A 1,831-nucleotide genomic window follows, 5' to 3' on the forward strand; every position below is an offset into this window, starting at 1 on the left:
AAGCCTAGTACTTATTCTATTGGTCTCTTTTTGCCAAACCGTCAAGTTACAGGGATGTAAACACACCAGCACTGGTTGTCATGCAGCTATGGGGTGGGGAGGACAAACACACATACACATACGACAGGCTTCTTTCAGTTTCCGTCTACCAAATCCACTCAAGGCTTTGGTTGGCCCAGGGCTATAGTAGAGACTGAACCCAGAACCATGTGGTTGGGAAGCAAACTTCTTACTACACAGTCATGCCTGTCCCTATGGATCCCTTTAATTACTGTTTTATTCTAGTAGACCCCTACAGCCATTTGATGTTTAAAAACTAGTTTTATACATGCTTTTTTCAAAATTCCTATATGGACACATAAGAGGTGCAGCAATATCAAAGGAAGGTTAACTGAGAAGAGAGATTTTGTGTGTGACAGATGCACAGGGGCAATAAATGCTGAAAATGTGCAGAAAACAGCTTCCCTCACATGACAGGGGGGGGGGAACTAGAAGTAGTTGATAGCTTCTGTTACCTAGGTGATCAAGTCAGTAACAGGGGTGGATGCTCTGACACCGTAGCTGCTAGAATAAGAATAGCCTGGGCAAAGTTCAGAGAGCTCCTACCTCTGCTGGTAACAAAGGGCCTCCTGCTCTGAGTGAAAAGTAGTCTGCATGCCGTATGTTCCACAAAAAAAAAAAAAAACCAAAATACTTGTTTTAGATGTATTTATTGCAAGAAGCAGCTCCATTTCTTTCTCTCACATTTTACATAGTTTGACATGTTTTCAGCCACTGAAACCTCTTCTCTCAGAGTGGCTTAATAGGTGCAGGCGTTTAAAAACTAGTTTTTAGACATTGAATGGTTATGGGGTCCACCAGAATAAGAGACTAATCAAAGGGGTCCATAGCTAAAAAATGATTGAGAACCTGAAGAAATTTTGCTTTCGATGTATATGTATTGGTATGTATTGCAAGAAACAGTTAGGTTACTTTCTTTAACATTTTACATAGTTCAACCTACACAAGCTGATGTGTCTGCCTGAGTAAAATAGAAAACCTAAGGTGTCCATAGGCAAAAAATAGTTTAGAATCTCTGCCCTAACTATTAGGCTACACTTCACACTTAAACATAGTTAGAAACCATCTAAAGACTTCCACAACTCTCTTAAAATTCTGTTCTATTTTAAAATATTTTTGGTGAACCAAAATAGGTTGTTTTTTTTTTTTTATCTGAAAATAAATTTTCCTCCTTCATAACCATGCTATCCATTCCTATTTCTTAATGTAATGTTATCTCTTTGTTGTCCTTGAGGTACAATAGCAGTAACTCCTACCTCTTTATCTTGCTCTCTCTTTCCTATACTTTCAGAATGGGTGCCACTTGTTTTGTTCAACCTCTTGACCTTGTTAAAAATAGAATGCAGCTCAGTGGTAGGTCTTTGTTTTATGACATACCTTTCATACTAATCATTTGTGATAGTTCTAGTATCTATCTTTAATAAAATATCTTTCATATAACATTACTTTATGACACATCTTTTGTATCAGTCTTATATGACATCATTATTATTTAACATCCACTTTTGCTTTCTTGCATAAATGGGACAGAATTTGTTGAGTTGGATTTTCTTCAGCCAGATACGCTTTCTGTTGCCAACCCTCACTGTTTCCAACTAGGATATTTCCCCATTGTCCTGACGTGTCCCAGAAGATTGGAAATAAAGGACAATGCTTCCATGATGGCGATACTTATTTTCAACTATCATGCAGTATGAAGGCAAGGAAACTGTAAAACACTTGCTCACACACATACATATGTGTATATATATATATATATATATATATATAT

The 1,831-nt window shown here is 37.2% G+C and overlaps 1 protein-coding gene across 1 annotated transcript in view; it reads left to right on the plus strand.

Moving 5' to 3' along the window:
- Positions 1-1,831, plus strand: part of LOC106876103 (mitochondrial 2-oxoglutarate/malate carrier protein) — a 32,629-nt gene that overhangs the window by 10,068 nt on the left and 20,730 nt on the right. Inside the window, exon 2 of the mRNA XM_052976922.1 lies at positions 1,352-1,413. Within this exon, the coding sequence (XP_052832882.1) occupies positions 1,352-1,413 (62 nt within the window). The remainder of the gene's footprint in view (positions 1-1,351; positions 1,414-1,831) is intronic.

This window comes from Octopus bimaculoides, chromosome 26 (genome assembly GCF_001194135.2).
Source record: "Octopus bimaculoides isolate UCB-OBI-ISO-001 chromosome 26, ASM119413v2, whole genome shotgun sequence".
NCBI lineage: Eukaryota > Metazoa > Mollusca > Cephalopoda > Octopoda > Octopodidae > Octopus > Octopus bimaculoides.